The 20,735-nt window shown below is 35.0% G+C and overlaps 1 protein-coding gene across 4 annotated transcripts in view; it reads right to left on the reverse strand.

The window, feature by feature from the left end:
* The window catches only part of NRCAM (neuronal cell adhesion molecule), a 158,555-nt gene that overhangs the window by 26,883 nt on the left and 110,937 nt on the right, over positions 1 to 20,735 (reverse strand). For 3 of the 4 annotated variants that reach the window (XM_065693259.1, XM_065693352.1, XM_065693184.1), the window contains 12 exons: positions 20,208 to 20,319; positions 19,634 to 19,800; positions 19,403 to 19,550; positions 18,742 to 18,866; positions 16,354 to 16,455; positions 12,228 to 12,425; positions 12,044 to 12,114; positions 10,949 to 11,174; positions 10,527 to 10,642; positions 8,236 to 8,440; positions 7,921 to 8,043; positions 6,737 to 6,913 (listed from right to left, as the gene is read on the reverse strand). In XM_065693259.1, the coding sequence (XP_065549331.1) occupies positions 6,737 to 6,913; positions 7,921 to 8,043; positions 8,236 to 8,440; positions 10,527 to 10,642; positions 10,949 to 11,174; positions 12,044 to 12,114; positions 12,228 to 12,425; positions 16,354 to 16,455; positions 18,742 to 18,866; positions 19,403 to 19,550; positions 19,634 to 19,800; positions 20,208 to 20,319 (1,770 nt within the window). Of the gene's footprint in view, positions 1 to 5,567; positions 5,604 to 6,736; positions 6,914 to 7,920; positions 8,044 to 8,235; positions 8,441 to 10,526; positions 10,643 to 10,948; positions 11,175 to 12,043; positions 12,115 to 12,227; positions 12,426 to 16,353; positions 16,456 to 17,848; positions 17,879 to 18,741; positions 18,867 to 19,402; positions 19,551 to 19,633; positions 19,801 to 20,207; positions 20,320 to 20,735 lie in introns of all 4 variants that reach the window. The other variant, XM_065693094.1, reaches the window with a different exon arrangement.

Genomic DNA, 20,735 nt, shown 5'->3' on the forward strand with positions numbered 1-20,735 from the left:
TTTCCTGTTGAAGCCAGTGCACCAAGAAACGTGTTCAGTAGAATATTTAATTTCAGAATCATTATTTTTGTAATTCCTTCTCTTTGCATTACTGCTTGATCTAATTTTCTAGCAAGCCTAGCAACATGAATATAAACATGGGAAGATAAAAGATGGATCCTGAGTTGATGAAAGCACAGAGTCGAAGTGGTTACATTTAAAGCTTGCCTCCAATCTACCCAGCCTCTTGATTTCTCAATCAGCACACCTCTAATTATAATTAACCTCTCAGTTCTTCAACATGTTTCCCAGCACTGTTCACAAATGCAGTCTGTAATTGTTAGTTGGCAGAACCTCTCAGTGTGTGCAAGTGCCAGTTGGTAAAGAGGGGGGTCGAAAGCTTTGTCTCAGGGAGCAGGAGTTTTCAGTAGTGGAGCACTGTGCTTTCTTGATCTGTAACCACGCTCAACACCGTGCAGCAGCGCTGGCAAAAGCCTCGCTCTAAAACTGATGGGAATGGATTGTTAATAAACTACATTTTTTATACAGACAGACTCCTATTCAGCTGCCTCCAATAAATTAAGTTCTTCTATTCACACTACGATACAATGCAAAATTTAGCTGGCACCTCTGAGAACAGTTTCATTCCTGTAGCAAGACACAGCATGAGAGTATTTGCCAGTTGTTGAGAAAGTGGCCTACGCTCAAAGTAAAATTTTCTTTTCAATTCAAACTATTTCCTGTGCCCTTTTAGTACAGTTTTTTTGTAGAGATCTATTTAATCTTCCAGTCTTTCAGAAACAGAGCTCCCCCAGAAAACACAGTTATACTTGGGCTGCAGATTCAATAGAATTTAGTAAGACATGATAGGAAATGTGAATAGCTTTTAACAACAGAAGAGGCACTCTCTCTCAAGATTTAGTTCAGCAGAACAATAAATTAAATAATCCCCAAAGTGACTAAACTTTAGGAATTTTCATGGGATTCACCTGATTTCCAGGCAAAAATGGCAGGTAAGTGACAAGCACACATTTGAAGATTGGTGTCAAATGGAAAAAAAACCCAAAACAAAATCGCAAAGTAATATATCATAGACAATTAGTTAAAATGAATATATGAAGAGAAAAATAAATTCAAGGGAGATAAAAAAATCACCCACACAGGAAAAGATGAAGGAAACTGGTAAGAGATTCTGCCAGAGCCTGTAACACACAGAGAAGGGTTTTGCTTTTGTTTGCTTTGCAATGTTGCTTTACAACTTTTAAAGTATGAAATTCAAGCCTTAGTATAACAATAGGAGTGAATTCCATTTCTGGCAGTGAGAAATGGGCATTAGTAACTTCTAAGATAATTTAGGCCATTGCAAGAGCATTCCTGTAGTGCAATAAATACAGAAGAAGAAATGCAAAAAATCATTTCACCGATAAGCATTTAGGATGGCATGGATTTTGTATGACATCTACAAAGCAAAAGGTATTTGCAGGAATATTTGCCTTGCAATAACCATAATTTTCTCTAGTCTGGTATGCAAAGCATCATCATTGTTCCCAGTAGACTTAAAAGGCGACAGAACAGTGGCTCTGCTTAGCAGATTGTACTGAAACAATCACATAGATTTATCATGAAGAAGTCCACAGAGAGAGAATGGCTGAAGGACTAGTACAAAAATATTCCAAACGACTTGAAAAGAAAAAGCAGCTTGAACTTGTTAGCGAAAAATATGGAGACATTATGTGAAGTGATGCAAAGAGGGAGGGAAAACAGATGGTGGGCAGGGAAAATGATTTAAAGAACAGTACTTTGTACGAAACAAAGAAAACTGAGATTACCCTCTCTTCTACAAAGAGATCAAAGTTATGAACTCAGTTGAGAATGATTTCTAGCTACAGTGAAGAGCTACATAATGGAGATTCAGTCAGAAGAAAAAGAACACTTTCAAACCCAGAGGCTAGACTACTTGTTTTTCTCCTTTGCAAAACAAGTATTTCTGTCAATAATACTTGTGATGTGACGTTCACATGAATGTGGCAGACCAGACTGAGTACTGCATTGACAGGAAGCATTAGCTTCAGTTAAAGATGTCATCTTACAACCTTGTTTTAATTGCAGTTCATTGCCTGCATATATGCAGACTACAAGACCTTGCTTTCAAATAAAAATGTTGACTAAATCATAAAGAAGAAACAAGAAGGCTTGTGAAATGAGACTCACACATCATGCCATGACTCCCTACACTTTATCTTACAACAAACACAGTAATGAGCCCACGTGACTATTTATTTTAATCAGAAACTCTCATTTCTACTACTGGTCAAATCTGTATTCTCTTCCTTCCTCTATAGACCAGTTATTTCAAAATTCTAATAGAAAAGGGTGGAAAAGGCTTGACTCCAGCGATGACCTCAGTCACATGTCAGCTGCTAATGTAATTATTTTGTATGTAATTGGGTTATTATTTCCCATTTTTTTTCACACCTCTGCCACCTCATGCTTGTCATTAGATGTTGATACATACACCAGTGCACACTGCTCATCTAGTACTGGGTATAATACACCATGTTTCACATATGCAGTTTTCAGACACATTCAGAATACAGGTTGCTAAGAAGAAAAACACTTATTTTTTCTGTGTAGTGCCATAATTTGATAACATTTAAATCACTTATAACACCACAGTACTAGAAAGGAAAAATGATAGTGCAAGTCAAATGGGAGTATCAACTATAGCATGACATCTTGGCCATCTGGTAAAATAATGTGTCTCATGATTTACTTGTGGGCTTGTGAGAGAATGACATGGATCTCCTCTCTTAAGCTTCCTTTAGAGAAGACAAAACCCTCAATTCTTGTGATTTGCCAAGATACATTGTACTTGTGCTGTCTGATACAATGGCACTGTTTGTCTAAAGAACTTTTTTATTAGGATGGTGCCCATATTATACTGTTCCCCCCCCTTCCATTCGAGCTACTGGCAAAAAAATGATTCCTTTATCTAAATCCCCTAGCTTTGACCTCGTATTTCATGTTTTCAACTAAAATTTTTATTTAACCTCATGGAAAAAATGCACAAAACTTGCTTCTCTACTTATTGGTCTAGAATATAATAGGTATGTTAACACCAGTACAGTCATTATAATCGAACTCAGCTGGGACAAGTATTAAAATACGAGGTGCAGCAGTAAGCGGACTGTGGTTACTCTCATTGTTTTTAAAGTAATAAAAGACTATGAAGGGCCCACGCTTGTCTCCAAAGATGGCAAAGGACAAATGGTGCCAAGAGACAGGCAATGTATTTCAGAACTACAATAAAAATATTGGTACATTCTAAGAACCTTAGATTCACTGAAGCAGTACTTCCCTCTGCATTTTAATGCAACATTTTAGTCTGAGAAGTGAAATCTATCCCAAGTGGCACAGCTTGCCCTGGTTTGAATGATTTCAATTCCTCCAGGACCTTGTGTTTAGTGTTTCTGACTGGCCAAGCTGCAGGTCTTCAGGGGCACCTAGTCAGTAGAAAACTCCTAATACCGATATTCCAGTACAATTTAGGCTGGCTGAATCTGGGACCTATTGTCTTCAACTTCCAAGATGAATGTGCTCAAATTGAAAGAGAAAGGATAAATAAAATTTTCTGGTAAGTTCTGCCCTTCAAAACAACAACAACAACAACAAAGGTATGTTTTTGGTCACAAAAGGTTGGGGTTATCCAAATTTCACTATCTCCTTGGTTTGGCTTTGTATTAGTAGGAATTGTATCTACATAAAGGCCCTCCTGCTCTTAATGGAGGAATAAAAATTCACTGCTTGGTACAGCTCCTTGAGTGGGCTGAGTATTTCTATCTTCCAAATCCACCCACTCATGAGACAAAATCACTTAGTACGTGGTAATATGATAATCCTATCCTTCCTCATGGTCCCTGATCAGTAGCAAAGCAGTTAATGTGTCAATGTAAGTGTCCAGTATGAACACTCATCTCAGACCTGCAGCAACTCAGATGTCCTAACAGATGCTATGGCTTTAGTTCCATCCTGTTTGCAGTTCCAAAGTTTTCTTTGCAATAGTAAGAGTTAGATGCTACAGGAATATGTGAAAACTTTGAACCCATAAACAGCATGGAACCAAATGAAGACATCTGCTTATTTTCAGAGAATCTGAGATGACAGCTCTGAAATATGAGCTGCTCCAGCTGATCTTACAAATAAGATGCTTTCTGCTAGCCTCAGACTGTGATACAACTATAATTAGACCTCAGTTTCGCACAGAGAATCCATTTTTCCTTTCATGAGTTTTTATAGCCAGCTATAAATAATTAGAACTTAATTTATATTTGTGCTGTTAATGTCCAAGACTACAAGCCAGCTTGAAGTGTTCAAATCTGTGCTGACTTCTCAGCTACAACTAGACTGAAAAACAGTAAGGAGCTGTCATTAAAATAAATCCACAACTCCATACACTAACCAGAAATGCATCACATATTAGAATACACTTATATGTACAAATATATACTTTATATGTGGGCAAACGCACACATGCATATGTATATTATAGTCTGAATCACACAAGACTGAGAAAATTAAGTTCCTTTTTATGGCTATTATAATTCTAAATACCTGAGCATCAAGTGGAAATAAAATATATGTAAAAGACTTTATCCTGCTTCCTCCAAGCTGGTAAAAAATACTGGGTACTTCATGCATAGATTTTGATTTGGGATGGTTATGGTCTGAGAATCTGAAGCACAGATGTTCATTGGTGTTAATGACACTTCTGTGATAAAATGACACATACATATAGAGACACCTTTCTGACTTATAACTATCTAACAGTCCTCAGGATGACCTTTTCTTTTGACAGCGAAGATATCAAAATTCAGAAGAACTGCATCATAAAAAACTAAGTACTACTGAATTCAAGAATAAAGTTGACAATAGGTCCCACTAACTGAAATATCCTCAAGTACTCATTCACAAGATCTGTGAACCTAAGACAGCCGGAAGCCATTTGCCTGTGTATTCAAGTTGATAGTCAAACTGAGACGTATACAGAGGGTATTGTCAGTCATCTGTCTCTTGTGCACAGTTGACTTGCAAATAAAATAAAGGTGATCAAATGGGTGGCATTAATCAGCAGTGAGAAGAAGTGTGCACTTTTTTTAAAACAAACAAAAAAAAAATTGCACATGGCACAGGCAGTAAAAAAATCTCCTTTGCAGAAGAGCTATATTTTCTACTCCAGCTAATCAGTGCAAGTGCACCTGGATCCTGAATATCTGCGACACTGACATACAGCTGTTAAATATTCAGAAATAATTAGACTTTGCTGAAGCAAAGCTAATGAATTCCTGTGGAACTATATGGCAAAATAGTAAGATGAAAGGTATTAATAAACATTCTGTATTCCTTTTAAAAAAAGAAAAAAAAAGAAATCACCAAAACCCCACCAAAACCCACAAATGTTTTCTTCCAGGACTAATTAACATTTTGTATAGCAATGTGTAGTCCAAGATTTTCTGTCCTTACCACTGCAATTCCCCCATTTGCAACACTGCAAAATCCACACATTAACAAATCATGCAGTTTCATTTTACCTTTGCCTGCACCTACAGCAGGATGAAGAATACCAGCTTTAATGGAGGAAAACAAGAACAGGAACACTATATAATTAGATACAACACCAACAGGAACATACATATATAATTTCATTATAAAACAGAAAAGCATGCAGACTAGATAAAATGTATTAATTCAAATAAATTAGAAATGACCCACTTATGCTGAACACTGACAGACTATTACAAGACAAAAAATAATATACATGCATTTACAAAATTTCACAGCTCATGCTTGATAAATTTAAAATGAATGTAGTTCATATGCAACCTTAATACAGTATTAGAGAAACTGCATTGCATACCAACTCATCTATGCAAATGCCAATAAACTATAATTTTACTAAGCATAAAAATTTGTGAAAAGATGGTCTCAAAATAGACTCCTAATATTAAGATGTGCAAAATCATAAAATACTTTCCCCCAAAATTTTCCCTTTGCTGAACCTCTTTAACAAAATAACTGCCAAAATCAGAGATCTAGAATTACAGTAAATGTGAAAATCAATAACAGGACTGAAGAATATACCTAAAAGTTTTAAAATATTATAGAAGGTCACCAGTTACTTGGGGCCATAGATGACAAATTTATTTATGCAGGGTTTTGTAAGTTTAAGGGGTTTATAGAGTTTTTGCCAGCTCGGAAAAAAAAAAAAAAAAAGTTGAGACCTCATAGAAGTTGTTGCATACTTCAAAAGAGAAATTATTGCCACTAGCCATGAAGCTGCATCATTTCATTGACAGCTGGAATCAATGATCTAAAGATCTTTTCCAAACTAAAGGATTCTATGATTCTATTTCAGTATTGTTCTCTGTGACCAGAAGAGATCAAGGAGAATACATAAACAATGGAAAATCACTTCAGATGTAAACTTACACGCATCTTTGAAGCCTAGAAAAGCTGAAGACCTAGAACTTGCAAGTTTATATTAAAAGGAGGGGCTTTACACCTTTTTTTTGGACTTCTACTACTGTAGAAAACACACCTTTTCTTAAAAACTGTTAATCTTTTATTAGTTAAGAAAGCACTAGAAAAAAAAAAAAATAGGGGCTATTTCCTTAATGGAAAGAAGTAGTAGAAATAGTTTTAATAAAAATTGCAGTGGTTTTTAAATTCTACGGGTTTCCTCTATACATACCCATCTTACCTTCATCCATAATTGTTACTGCTTCCTCAGTTATCTGATTTCCTGATCCAACTGAAGTTTGCGCATTAAAGTAAAACTTGTACCGTGTGCTGTAATTCAAATTTTTTAATATCAAGCTGCTCTCGTTGGCCGGAATTCTTATCTCTACCAGGGGACCCAATTCATGTGTGTTGTTGACTGTTACAAGATTAGAAAAAAAAGAGTTAGTTAGGAAAATTGACTACGCTGTCATTGTGCTAAAACAGGATTTTTTGTTGATACTGTTTGTATTTATTTGCTTTGTTTGTCTGCTGCACTGTCCATTTCAGGTTACATGAATGATAATCTACAGTTTCAAAAGAAAGTCACCTTTGTGTAAAAAGGATTTACTCAAGGATCCAAAATTCAACAGGGAGATAGGAAACACCTGTAAGTTCTAAAAGTACAACTTCCATTCTTGTAAATATCTGAATTCAAAGCAACTGAGTCCACATCAAATCATCTGAACTTACACACATTTGAAACACCGATCATTAAAAAAATCTGAAACTCTACACTAGCTGCTTCATAATAAATCAAGTATGCTTAGGAATAAAAAATACTCAAGTGTCTTGTATATAATGCAGTGGAAGTTCGTAAGTGGAAGAAAACAAACTTAACCCGTTCCATGCACACAAACCTCTTAAATGTCCAGTATCACTGCTGACGTATTTCTGGGCAAATAAGCAGCGGCATGGGGATCCTAAGGAAGTGATTTATACCTCTGATATGAGTAAATAGCACATCTATGAATTTTCATTTTAAGAGTAAAGTACCATGAAAACTGCAGAAGCACACAACAACGTAATTGTCACGTATTTTGATCTACTTCCAATGATACTTTCTCTGCAGTTCAAATACGAGATTTGTAAGTGTGGTATCTTGCTTCTAACTTGGCAGTCAATTGTATTTAGGACTTCCATTTTTCTTTGAAGCATGACTTGAAGAAATAAAAGTAACGGAAAAGAGCTAACTTTGTACTTAAGCAAGTGAAGTTTTCCAGTCATCTATACTGTCAACATACATTAATCTTTTCCAAACTTGACATCTATGTTGCAATCATAACTTTTGTACATATAATATATTAACATATTTTTTCTTAATAAACTGATTGCTATTTGGTACACCTATTGTCTAAGTTAAACATATATTTATAATCAACTTACTTGGCTGAAACTTCAGTACATATGATGTCAAAACACCATTTGGATGGGTTGGTGAACCCCACTCCAGTGTCAGAGAGTCCAGTGTTGGGTTAGTAATCTTCAAAAAGGAGGGTGAGCTGGGAACTTTTAAGAAGAATGTACAGTAAATACAGACTAGATTAACTTAAAACAGATGATGAATTATTAATTCTTAAAATATTATTGTGTTGAGCCAGATTATTATTTTATGATGTCCAAAATGAAAAATCAGCAATTATACCCTTATTGTTCTATTTCTGAATATTAAGTTTATTCTCCAGATTTCTCATTTCATACCTCCTTCAGGAGTCCTAAATACTTTGTCTGGACTTGCTGGTCCTTCTCCTTTACCATTAGCAACTCTAACATTCAGCTTGTAAGTACTATATGGCTCCAGCCCTGGCAACATTCCAAAAGTCTTGTTTCCTCTGAAAGTCAAGATCTTTTTTTCTACATGTCGCCTACTCCTTCTGGATAGACTCTGCACTTTCCAGTAGTAAACCTAAAAACAAAAGAAAATCTACAGTGAGTATTTAAAGTGTCCTGATTTTACAAACTTTAAGCTTTTTAATGATTATCCATCAATTATAGGTAGGATTAATTGCAATTTTAATAAACTCAGGTGAGACACAGCATGCAGCTTTCCTGCTCCCAAAACAGGCTTTGTCCAGAAACAGGCATGTCTACACAACTATCACCTGCCAGTTCTGCTAATGCTCAAAGCCAGTTTCACACAAGTTATGGGTTGGAATTGCATTACTACATGATGGTTCTCATGTTAGCAAGTCCATCTGAGAGGTAGGACTCATTCAAATCATCCGTTCTTTGAGCAAAATGTCTACACAGCTTCCAAAGCAGACTTGCACTTTGCCACCTTGTTACGTCACACACCTGACCGTGCTATTCCCTATGAAGTGAAAGCCAAGTAGACATTTTTAAATGCGAGAGAAACCAAAATATTTGTCTGGGCTGGAAAAGGACACAAGTCCTGAAAGGTCTCCAAGGTTACATTCATGGAAAGATGACCATCTAAGGACAGGAAGGCTATTCCTTCATTCATGTAACAATTAGATCATGCCACAAAACTGCTTCGGCTGGCCATTTTGCTGATTGAGTGTCTAAGAAGCTATGGATGAGCCTCAGAGGTAATTAACTTGACTGGACTCTCTTTATTACACAGTCTCTTTAACATGATATCTCAGAAGATATTAACAGTTGCTCCTACAAAGACTCGTATTACTTCTAGGATTGTCACCTTCAAATACACCACTGTTCATTTTTCACAGAATAATTTTTATGCATGTACGATCACACACTAAAACTGATAAAGCAATGCAATGATTCCTTTTAGGCCAACTGCAAAACATCTCTTTAATTGAGGAAGCTGGAATTTCACATACGAATTCAAGAAAGGGAACTGTTAAGATTTACAGAGCCCAACTAGACAGCTTCTAAAGCAATGTTACACTAACACCAGGTTCCAATTGCTAACAACATACCATATCACTCTAATCACTGTTAAATGCTACCATGTTTTACACGGCTTGAGCTAATGTTTTTCAACACCACCAGCTGTCATCCTGTAGCTCCCATCCCACCAACTAGTGTATAAAGCCATTCACAAGGTAATGAAAGCTTGAAGTGTTGGTACCATTACTACTGAAACTCATAAGGTATAGTTCACGATGTTTTAAGAACTGTTTAGCCAGTAACATGTCTCAGAGCATGTTATTATAGATGGGTCATCACTTTTCACTAGGCAGGCTGAAACTGAAACAGAGCTTTAATAAGATGGGTTTGATAAGCAGTGATTTGGAAGAGGAAAATGACAGTGAAAGGGACCGCATCACATTTTTCATGTACTATATTGAATAACCACTGAATTCATAAGAGTAACAGAGAAAAAATGGCAGCAGTAACAATGAAAAGGATTATTTTTAAAAGTTCTTCTTAGGTTTGAAATGCCTTATAAAACAGTATATCTCACTGAGATAATTTCATTAAATAGGAAAGCCTGAATTTGCTAGTAGGATTTTTCTGATGTGTTTAAAAAGAGCTAGTCATGTCCTTTGTAAGCTACACCAATAGCTAAGACATTCCAAGCATACTCTGCATCCATAAAAAGTTTTCAGTGTGTATAAAGCTTTATAAGAATACCTATCCACCAGGTCTTAGGGATTGTCATGTTTTTAACCTATTTTAGCTTGATTTATGTGTATCTGCAAAAGTTGTTTAAGAAACTTTTGCTGCATCTGCGACTTATTCAATGGTATATCACTGTCACATTTCTCCTAGCCATAACAGCAAAACTACACAGTGGTCAGGTCTGTTTTCAGTCCTGTGGTCTTGAGCTTGTTTTATTTATGGTTCAAGGACAATGTCAGAGGAGGCTACTACTACAAGGCTGGAACATTGTTGAAATTTAAATAAATTGTATCAATGTTGTTGCTCTTTTCAGCAAAACCTGTGAGCTCACTGAAAGCAAGAGTCCTCTTACACATCAGTAATTTCAATCTGGATACAATCACATATATAGGAAGAGTGATCTATTGTAATAAGTAAAAAACAATGCTTTTGACTCTACTCACTTTGTACCCTTGAAGGTGTCCTCGGACAGTTTTTAGTGGAACTGGGTCCCAATGCACCTTTGCTAATGTGCTGTTAATAACATGAACCTGCACATTGCCTGGAGCAACCATTGGCACTGTGTGGAAAGGAGGCAACAAGTACCTAGTTAGAATGAGAAACCACATGAACATACTTTTTCAGAATGAGTCTTTGCATTGCACTCAAGGAGTAAGTTAAAATGTTCCTGCGTTAAAAAAGCCGACCTCAGGATTAATACTATAGAGTATTATGAAGCTTTATTATCTCCAAATTACTTCATTTTAAGAAAAACAAAACCAACTACTATCCCCCTTTTTCAGTATCTTAGTATTTTAAATACCCATTTAGGTTACACATTTAGTTGCTTTTAATCAGTACAACTGAGTCAAATTACAAAACTTACAGTCTTCCCCGGAATGTCCAATCACCTCTGACGGCTCTGGTGCATATCCCAGGTCATTTAAAGCTTGTACTTTTATTTCATAGGGAACAAAAGTTGGTGTACCAGACACGATATATTTAGATACGTTTGCAACTATAACAGATGTCCATTCATCATCAACATCTTTCTGTCGCCAACTGACTTTGTACTGAAGCCCTGGTCCATTAGACTGAAAACCTTTTAAAGACTGAAATGGAAAGAAATACTTTTGAAAATATTCAGAAGCATCTGAAAAATCCAAAGCCACAAAGGAAACATACTGATTCTTCTTTAGAATTTTACTGAAAATTTACCACTGTGTTCTGTGATGGAGAAACACTGCTGACATTTCCAAGCTATGCAATTTAGCTTTTACAGGATGCCAGTTTAGTTGTTTTTGATCCATTTGTAAAAATCACATTCAATTGTGATCCTGGCTAATTTTCATGCAACCAAAGATTGGGATTTCTGTATACAAGTATTTCTTAAAAAGGGGAAGAAGGAAAAAGAGACTTACACCATCTCTCTGCAAACTGTTGCCTAGACAATGTTTCCTTGCCTGGGATGGGAAACTGGTTTTACCTGGCTCCCCTTGAGCTCCCATCATGATGGTAAGAGCATTATAGAGAAAACTTTTCCGCAGAAATTTTGAATGGAACAATGTGCAATAGCTTAGTTTATCACAAAAGTTGATGGCAGAATCAGGATTCACATTAGAATTCGTCTAAAAATAAAACTCTACTTGAGATAAACCTCAATTTGTATATTTCAGTTTTCCTAAACTGGCAGCAAATCATCCTGTATTACCAAATTAATGGCTTACCTTGAAAAATCACTCAAGGAAAATACAGCACCTTAATTTATTAGTTTGTTTTTTTTTAAATTCCATGTAGCTTATCCCTCAAAATAAAGATGGGGAAATGTCTGGATTTTACTCCTTTTCAAGAATGTTTTAAGCAAGCAATGCATTGGTTATTCTCATAGTATGTTTACAGTTAGATTATTATTATTTCTCAAAAAAGAAAAAAGCTAGTCACAGACCTGAAAGCAAATGAAACCCCAAAAACCCAAACTTACCTCCCATGTTATTACCAAATTATCAGGTTCTGAGCCTATCCCTTGTACATTAGAAGGATTTTCATCAGGGTCTAAAAATAAAACATTTGCACGTGAACAAGAATGACTGTTGTTTGCATTCTAAGCAAATTCAATGCCATTCATAGAAGAAATCAATCACTGGTAAGTGGGAAAAGTTATTTACTTGCAGATTTTGTCAGGTACTGCTCAGATGGTTCACTCGGCTGACTTCTGCCAATCTCATTGACAGCTATCACGCGGAATGAGTAGTTGACATACGGAGACAACTTCAACTGTACTGTTGTCTGAGTTCCAGGAACTTCCGTCTGGTAATGCCATACCCCTGGTTCATGCAGTCCATCTTCATATTCAATTACAAAGTCTGTAAACAGAAATTGAATCCAACTTTATGTCAAAACTTGCAACACCTTCCTAAATCAATATAGGCATTTCTGAACAAGCTAATCAGACGGGAGTGATCCAATCTCTGCTTTTAAAAACAATGGAAATTGAATCATAGAATCATAGAATAGTTAGGGTTGGAAAGGACCTCAAGATCATCTATTTCCAACCCCCCTGCCATGGGCAGGGACACCTCACACTAAACCATCCCACACAAGGCTTCATCCAACCTGGCCTTGAACACCGCCAGGGATGGAGCACTCACAACCTCCCTGCGCAACCAATTCCAGTGTCTCACCACCCTTACAGTAAAGAACTTCCTCCTTATATCCAATCTAAACTTCCCCTGTTTAAGTTTTAACCCATTACCCCTTGTCCTGTCACTATAGTCCCTAATGAAGAGTCCCTCCCCAGCATCCCTATAGGCCCCCTTCAGGTACTGGAAGGCTGCTATGAGGTTTCCACGCAGCCTTCTCTTCTCCAGGCTGAACAGCCCCAACTTCCTCAGCCTGTCTGAAATTTAAGTACATAAACCAGAACACAGATCTATAATGTGCATCTCAAAACTACTACCTCATCTACTACCATCTGAAAACTACTAGGTAATCAATATATAACATATAAATTATAAAATATAATATATACAGTATATGACATATAATATATAATATACATAATATATACTATATAATACACAGTATATAATGTACAATGTATACTTAATAATGCATAATATATAATGCATATGTAATACAAAATATAAAGTATATAACATATATATGTAATAAATAATATATAATACACAATATTATATATTATAGACATATAATATATATGCGGAACATATGGTGAGTATAGAGTAGAAACATCCTTACTTTTATTATTTGGTATTCTCACTAATGCAGATACCTGTCATGTAGCATATTATTACAAGGGTTCTCTCTCTCAGGTACTGAATTTTAATGTAACAGGAACCCTTGAACTATCACAGCAAGAAAGTTGGACAAGATTGGAATTCTGATGCAAAAGTAATATTTGGATGATAGATGTATTGGTCTTATTGTATCAGGCTGACAAGTACTACCTATACAGTATTAAAACTCTCTGAGTATTCCAATTTCCACAATGAGACTGGCTTAGTGAAGAAGTACTTAAAGTCAAGAACCAATACTTGAGGAAGGTTTCCGAGAGCACTTTTCAGTATGTTCTAATTAAGTCGTGGAATATATGTTCAGAAGTTAAATTTCTTGGAGAGTTCTCTGTGTGAATATTACAATGATTACTGTTAAAACCCTACAGAGTATATAATCTCAGGGATAACTAGGTTTGTAGATGTCAAAAAAGAAAATCATGCTTATTATCAAAGACAAAAGGACATTTATTTTTTCAGCTATGAACAAGGCAAAGAAGCTTCTGGGTCAAAATACAAATTTTGAAACAATTTAGAGGAATTGTTAGGATATAGTCAATAAATGGGAGAAGAATGTGTAGTCTGAATACATTCCACAGAAACTTAAGTTTAGATACATGAGCATCAAATGTTTGTGTTTCGTGTAACAAAAATTTTCCCCTATCTCATTTATAGGTGGGGACAAAACGCCAGAATATAACTTAGAATAAATCCTGTTTGTGCTACTAAAGAAATTCTGAGGGACATCTAGAAATTGCTTGTAGAAGAATAATTACAGTACCACTTTAGAAATAACACATGAGGAGCCAAGCTGTTCAAAAAGCAAAATAGATAACTAGTACTAATAATAGCCTTCTGGACTTGATGCTTGCAGATTTCTTGAGTAGTAAGAAAGAACTGGCCCCAAATTACTCCTGAGATACAGTGGTGGTGCTTGTTCAGAGATAAAGCTCTTGGCATGTTATGTTCTCTGAAACAAAATCTCAGTGAAAAGTTTAGACTATTACATAGGGACCTTAAAATTCATCTAATCCTAATCCCCTGCCATGGGCAGGGACACCTTCCACTAGACCAGGTTGATCAAAACCCCATTCAACCTGGCCTTGAACACTGCCAGGGATGGGGCACCCACAACTTTTCTGGGCAACCTATTCCAGTGTCTCACCACCCTTATAGAGAAGAATTTCTTCCTAATGTCCAATCTAAATCTCCCCTCTGTCAGCTCAAAGCCTCTTCTCCTCATGACACTACATGCTAAAAAATAAAATAAAGCACCCCAGAAGTTTTCACTACTGGTATTTGCTTCCCTAGTAACTAGCATTCTGCTTGCAACTCTAATAGAACAATATACAGGAGACTTAAAGGAAAAAAAAATCTATGAGCTGTCAGAGAGATTTAGCATGTCAGTTATATTAGTTGTGTAAAGGGATCACTCATAATGAAATGCTATCCTTGAGTCTTGATCTGCACTTAGAAGTGACAGCAGCAGCAACAGCAGTAATAAGCTTACTTATGAAGCAAATACCTTATTTTACAATATAAGTTGTATCATAATTAAAAATCAGCATTATTTAGTCAGAAGAGTTCAATTTCTAATATAGAGTGCAAGCAATATCTCACTTTCAGAAAAAATGACATGAGACAACACCACTTAGCATCATCTCTTTTTAAACAGCGTTATCTCATTCCTACAGAAAGGAGAGACTTGTGTCTTCTGGTCTGGAAAAAAAACGAAAATACTAATACACAAGTATATGAATAAGACATCTTTAATACAATTCAAATATTTACATTAAACTTACATATATTATATTTTTTTAAGTATCTTACTAGTTGATATACACTAGACAAGTATGAAAGTGTATAACTTCAGTACAATCTGTTGGTGTTTCCTTAAAATGCAATAAAAATCTCCGATGTGTTCTTAAATTTGTGGAATTTTGTTCCTACAAAACTTATTTTCCAGATGCCTGGAACACAAAGTTTGTGTTCAGTGTTGATAACGACCAGAATTACACCCTGGAGAGCAACACTCAGTAAGTCAACCTAACTTATTTATTCCACATACAGTATGAACACCAGCCTTGGTAATCTGTGGCAGTTATTAGCTAAAAATACACCGCATAAAAAACTAAACTATTACATTAAGTTGCTCAAAGCTAAAAGGTTGCCCCAACAAATCTTTCTGATCCTACTATTTTTTGGAAAACAAACAAACAGCAACATCCTTCTTCCTTCCTCCTTAGTTCCCCCTCCACCCTCTCAGCTCAGTATAAGAGTATTTTTCATCATGTTTTACTGGGAGGAATAACAGTATTTAAGATCAATTATCTGTCTCAAAATTTTGTAGATGTCTATTTTCTCTGTCTTATGGACATGCTTGATTCCTTCAGCTGTCTGGACTAATATATAATAATAATAATAATAACCCAAACAAAAACACAAAACAAAAAAAACCCAACCAACCAAAAAAAAAAAAACCAAAAACCACCCCAAAAGCCCCACAAAAACCAAAACACCAGAAAACCTGCTTTATATTTTCGTGAAGAATAAGCTTCTGTATCCATAAGGATGGATAATTCCTAAAGATACAGCTACTGATGTTATTTCAAATTCATTTGAACTAGAAAAGAATTAATGCAAGATATTAATAGGTCTCTCCTTCAGAAGCAGACAACTAATGACCAAGTCTATTCTATACATATTCATAAGAAGGACCTTGTCAGACAGAGGTCATATCAGTATCAACTTCTGTGTTAACCAGCACAGGTTTTGGATGAAAAGCCCAGCTCTTTAGGGCAGTAAGTCTTTTCTGCTTGGCTGTACACTAAAGGACACTCAGTGAATTTTCATTATGCAAATAAGTGGCAACTGTAGTGAATGAATTTACCATTCTTCCATGCCGCACACAAAATTTATCTCAGAACTCACCCTTTGGAATCTGAGAACAGTTAACATAATTCTGTTAACATAGTGCGATAGATACAAGCAAACATACTTGTAATAGGACTGTTATTTTCATCTCCTGGTATCCACGAGAGTTCAACGCTTCTTTCTAGCTGACCTGTCAATTCCAAGTCAAAGGGTGGATTTGGCCGAGCTGTAAATCAAATGAAGACAAAGTAAATAATCACAGCAGAATAGATGTGCAGTTTCATCTTTGAAAATAACCCCTTACATTCTAATAAAAAGAATTACACAAATACAGCAGTGCAGATCTACTCACATAAGCAGAACTTGATGACCATTAGCATGCAATAGTTACAAAACAGAGATAAAATGGAGAACTGATGTACCTGGAAACTTCTATACATTAACAAGAATCTATATTTGATTTTGTCTACATCTGATTGAACTGTTATATAAAAATGTAATGAGATGCAAAGAATTATGAAATGCATGTTTATCTTTAAATGATTGTGTGGTTTTCTATTGCAGCTAGAAGTATTTTAATAAAAATCTGAAAATAAGGAAGTATTCACATCAAAGAAGCTTCGCTAGAGTCACTACAAATATTTTACATGTGAATTCAAAACAAGTATAGTTCAAACAGAAACTAATTGCAAGTTAGGCATTTATTTTTTGCTGTACTTTTGATAAATCCTGAAATACTATTCAAGGTCTTAATATACATCTTTAAAGGATATAAAGATGTAATTGCCTATCCCAAATTGCTGAAAATAATTAATTGCATGTTTTGTTGCCAAAAAATCACGACTAATGAGGAGGTTTATTTAAGAATACATAAGCGTTTTCACTGAATATGAAAAGGTTTACATAAAAGTGCTTTAAGCGCTCAAAAGTGTTTTAGGCAAATTATATTGCAATTTAAAACCCAAACTCAGAAAAAAAACCCAAACCACAAAACCCAAAAAAACCCAACTCAAAGGCTTTATACTTTCAAATTTAAGACTGCATCTGACACATTTTTTGGGGTGATTTCGGCTTTAATTTAAAATTCCCTATTGGCAATTTCATCAATTGTAAACCAAACTGGTCAATATGGTCCTATCCATTTTATGAGTGAAGTAAAATGAAGACAAATTATGAAATAAAGCACAACAGACCTACAAAGCTGCCATCAAAAGTGGCAACAAAGTAAAAACACACCATAATTTAGTTGGTACAAGTTCTATGATAGTGAATTAGATTTTAATGAACAGTTGGATTTATCTTTTAGATCTTTCATTCATTATATAACTAAGCTGCATTACAGCGTACTCTACTGAGAAAACCATTAACACACTGTAATCAACCTTAGTTAAAAATAATTTATCTCTCAAAATCATTTATTCCCTAAAATACAAAGCAGCCTGCACTTCAAAATTCCTAAGTCCAGTACTCCAGTAATGAAGCAGTTGGTAAAATGGGATGAAACCACACACACACAAGAACATAGGAAAAAGTGGACAAAACGATGCTGCACTTTGCAATAGGCAAATGAGAAATATATCCAACAGATGACGTAGAAAGAAAACTTTGTATTAGTTTACCGTAAATGATAGCTGGAGTTGGGGGAGCAGCTGAAAAGAATATTAATATAAAGTATTTAATAAGTTAGTAGCCAAAGGAACAGAATTCTGTAGGTTGTTAAAGACCATAATTAATAGAGACAAAGAAAAGTTAATACATTTAGAGTAAATATCTGATTTTAAATATGTTGATAATTTTTCACTGAAAAAATATAAAAGTATCCTTGAATGTTTTATCCATTTTTTAAATAAGGATAGATTAAAAAAATAAAGTAAGCAATCTTGTAAAAACTATTAAGTAAGTTCTAGACATTTGGCAAATGAGATACAGTAGTATGCCATTCCTGTACAGGCATACAGCACAATTTTAAAACAGAAGCATACTTGACTCTCAATCTCAGCTTGAACTCAGATAAGAACCATTCAAAACATTTATTTAAAACTTTCTCACAGATAGGGAGAAGGGGCAAAGAATGCATTTTGCAACAATCTGCAATCATAGAAACTTAACAGAGAGAACTACTTTAAAAAGAAAATCCTTGAAAAATCGTACAACCAAGCATGCTCAGCCTTTCTGAAGCATAATTTAGCTGCAAAAGAGATTCCTGACTTAAAAGTTTATGTTCAAATTCTCTGCAATATGTAATCTACTGAGTTAACTCAGATGTGATCCAAATAAAAATCTATACAGCATGGAACTAAATACGTCCTGTAGGTACTCGACTCTTTTGAAAGTAGCTGATTCAAAGGCAAACTTTACACTGAAACACATTTACAAATAGGTGATGCTTCCTTTGTCCTATCCTAGAAACCAAAATGATATTTGTGCTTTTCATTTTAAATCTAATGCTGTTTTCATACTTAACAATAATTAAACACAGTCCTGCTATCATAAGGTTTGAGAGTATTCTTACCAACAACAGTAAGCACAGCACTTGCTGAAACACTGTCCAGAGTAGTATTAACTATGCAAGTGTATGTTCCATCATCTTTATCAGTTACATTCATAATGGTCAAGTTGTCTTTACCAACTAGAAACCTGTAAATACAACAGATTCAGCCACTGATTTTTCATTACTGGTACTGTTATAAGAAATTTGCATATGACATTACCAAATCCCATATACTTGTGCATTCAGCAAATGTCTAGATGGCAATATAAGCTATGGGACTACCTCAGCTTTTTCTACATTGCTTTTGACTATCTTCCCACAGTACCTATCTTAATGTACTTTTATTTCCAAACATACTCAAACAACTTTAAATTATCTGAGATCTAGAGCAAAATTTTTTTCCGTTATCTGTTCGGCTTCTTATACCAATTATCTTCGCCTCACTATTGATATACATAGTCAATGTACACAAATAAAATCTTTTACATCTCATTCGCTTTTAATTCTATCTTAACATTTTCACCGTGATAGGTAAGTCCTTTAGTCAGCCAATACAGGATAGTGATGATTTTAACTGTCTTCTTTGGAAAATGTCAGTAGGTCACTATGTTCCTTTGAAAGATCAGGAAAAGAAGCAGACAAAAGAAACTAAAAAATTAAAGGAAAATTATTTTGTCCATACCTTTCATCATCTGGCAGCTCATCATTGTCCTTCAACCATATAACAGTTGGTAATAAGGTAGAATCATGCTTTATTATACACTCAAATGAAACTTGGCCATATCTCTGAATTACTTTGTATTCTGGCTGTTTAATTATCACTGTGGGATCTGAAATTTAAAATGACTATTAGATATTGAGAAAGTCTGAAATTCTATACTAATCTGTGATGAAAGAATGACTCATTTCTTACCTTTAATTTCCAATTGCACTTCATTTTGTATCTTTCCTAATTTATTCCTCGCTACGCATGTGTAAGCACCAGTACTATCCTTTTGAGCCACTGGAATTTCCAAGGTTCCATTATCATGGAAAATGTATTCACTTCCACGCAAGATGCTACCTTTCACTCCCTTAAACCTTTATATAAAAATTGGTATCATTAACCAACATTAGAATTAAATTATGTTGTATTTTACTATTAGAAAATCCGAACTTGGGACTGACATGTTGGAATATATAGATAGAATCACATAATAAAATTTAGACAGAATCAAATAATAAATTTTACTTTACTCTTTAGGGATATCTTAACTATCATGTTAAGTATATGTAATATTATGTTAAGTATCAGCATATTATTCTGTGATTCTGTGATTCTGTGATTCTGTGGATTCTGTGATTCTGTGATTATAATCAGTATATATTTAAAAACACAGTTTTAAGATTGTAAATAGAGTAAATTTAGTTTTAAAGTTTTAAATGTTTGTTTCCACAAATATAATTGTCTCTTTTTATATAACTTAAGCACAATAACTGTAGCTCACCATTCAATTTCAGGCTTAGGAGAACCAAAATAAGCACAGTCTAGCAATGCAGGACTATCTGCAATGACTTGATACAGTTTATTAGCAGGAGTTAGAATCCTTGGTGGTTCAGCTGAAAAGACAAAGATACAAAGACAAAGATACAGGTACAAATATGCAAGGACAAAATATTAAGACATCTAGAATGGCCTAAAGAATTATATGTTATCACCCTTCCCTGTGGTGACTTCTGATCTCAGTCTAGGTCCAAATACACTCTACTGCCAGTAGCCTGAGGAAATGTTAATGTAGGACAATTATCCTGGAAAAACAAATGCTTCTTCCCTGTTTACAAGTAATAGGGATGGGCATCAAAGACAACGATTTCAATTGAAAATTTAAATCAAAACACTTTAAGAAAAGAACCCCCTGGGAACAGACTGAACTACATAATTTTTAACAAACCTGCAGGAAGAAAAAAGCTAATTTTTTTTTTTTTTTTTTTGTGAAACACCTACATTTTCTTTAATTTAAAAGATAATGACTCTC

The sequence above is a fragment of the Lathamus discolor genome, chromosome 1 (assembly GCF_037157495.1).
Source record: "Lathamus discolor isolate bLatDis1 chromosome 1, bLatDis1.hap1, whole genome shotgun sequence".
In the NCBI taxonomy this organism is placed as follows: domain Eukaryota; kingdom Metazoa; phylum Chordata; class Aves; order Psittaciformes; family Psittacidae; genus Lathamus; species Lathamus discolor.